Here is a 1,354-nt window from a genome sequence, read left to right as displayed (position 1 = left end):
ATTTTATTAAATTTGTAGCCTCATTTTTTTTTTTTTTCATTATTTTAAAAATTCTTCAAATATATTCATCTGTAACTTTGTCTCTGTACAGTACCAAAATTACAGTACGTACATTATGTCCAGAAAAGGCAAAGTTGCCATGATTATAATTCATTTTTAATGTAATTTCTAAATGAAAATTAGTCAAATGAAAAAAAAAATCAAACTTTTGCTTGAATTTTCTTGGAAATTTTTGAATTCAAAATGACTGCAAAAAATGGTAATTTCATATATTTTTAATTAAAATTTTACTATTACTGCAATGCCTGTAAAAACACTGGACTAGCCAATGAAAAATACGGATGCATAAGAACAATATTCTTAACAATTAAACCTGGAAAAATAGAGTACAAGAAAAAAATTCATTAAAATTAGAGCTTAAAATATTGCTACTAAAATTAAAATTAAAAATCTTTTTTCATTAATTTATTTTGTACAAAAAATAAAATTAAAATAAAAAGAGAAAAGTGAAATTAATTGAATTTTAAAAAAAATATGAAAAAGAACCTAAGTGGTACTATTTAATTTTAGCAGCAGTATTTTAAGTTTTAATTTTAATGAGTTTTTTCTTGTCCTCCACTTTTCCCGGTTTAATTGTTAAGAATATTGTTAGTATGTGTCTGCATTTTTCATTGGCTAGTATATCATAAAGTGCTGTCTAACATGGAATTTGTTTAATTTCAGGTATCAAAAATGTTGTGTCTCTGTTTACTGCTGTGCTGACTGATCACAAAGTTCTTTTCCTCTCTCAAAGTTACACACGTCTTACTGATGCCTGCCACGGACTAACTGCTCTTTTATATCCCCTACGCTACAGGTAAGTTACTTAGTCACTTTGTTCTCAACACAGTAAATGCTGTCAGGTTTTACAGGATTATGATGTTAATTAGCTCTTTTCCTGTCCTCATCAAACCAATCTGTAATCAAAATCCTTGTAAGTGGACTGAGCTATAATACTGATACTGCAGTGTTTTTTCTTTTGATGACCAGCACCTGTGCCAGTGGAGCACTAATAGCACTGTCCGAGTGTGATCATTGCCAGAGCAGCTGTCTGGCTTCCGTGCTAGTGGCACGTAAATAGCACCACTTGAGTGTGATCGTTACCAGTGTCGCCTTACTGGCACATTAGAAAATCATTCGAGCGAGGTCCTTGCCAGTGCCGCTGGACTGGCTCCTGTGCAGGTGGCACGTAAAAGCACCCACTACACTCTCGGAATGGTTGGCATTAGGAAGGGCATCCAGCTGTAGAAACCCTGCCAGACCAGATTGGAGCCTGGTGCAGCCATCCGGTTCACCAGTCCTCAGTCAAATCGTC

General features: G+C 34.0%; 1 protein-coding gene across 13 annotated transcripts in view; it reads left to right on the top strand.

Annotated features, from left to right (window-relative positions):
• The window catches only part of LOC106871234 (myotubularin-related protein 13), a 512,098-nt gene that overhangs the window by 283,452 nt on the left and 227,292 nt on the right, over positions 1–1,354 (top strand). For all 13 annotated transcript variants that reach the window (XM_052967747.1, XM_052967743.1, XM_052967750.1 and 10 more), the window contains exon 6: positions 724–856. In XM_052967747.1, coding sequence (XP_052823707.1) covers positions 724–856 — 133 coding nt within the window. The remainder of the gene's footprint in view (positions 1–723; positions 857–1,354) is intronic.

This window comes from Octopus bimaculoides, chromosome 5 (assembly GCF_001194135.2).
Source record: "Octopus bimaculoides isolate UCB-OBI-ISO-001 chromosome 5, ASM119413v2, whole genome shotgun sequence".
Taxonomy (NCBI): domain Eukaryota; kingdom Metazoa; phylum Mollusca; class Cephalopoda; order Octopoda; family Octopodidae; genus Octopus; species Octopus bimaculoides.
Note: the sequence above shows the minus strand (reverse complement) of the source record. Positions and strands in the feature narration are given on the sequence as shown.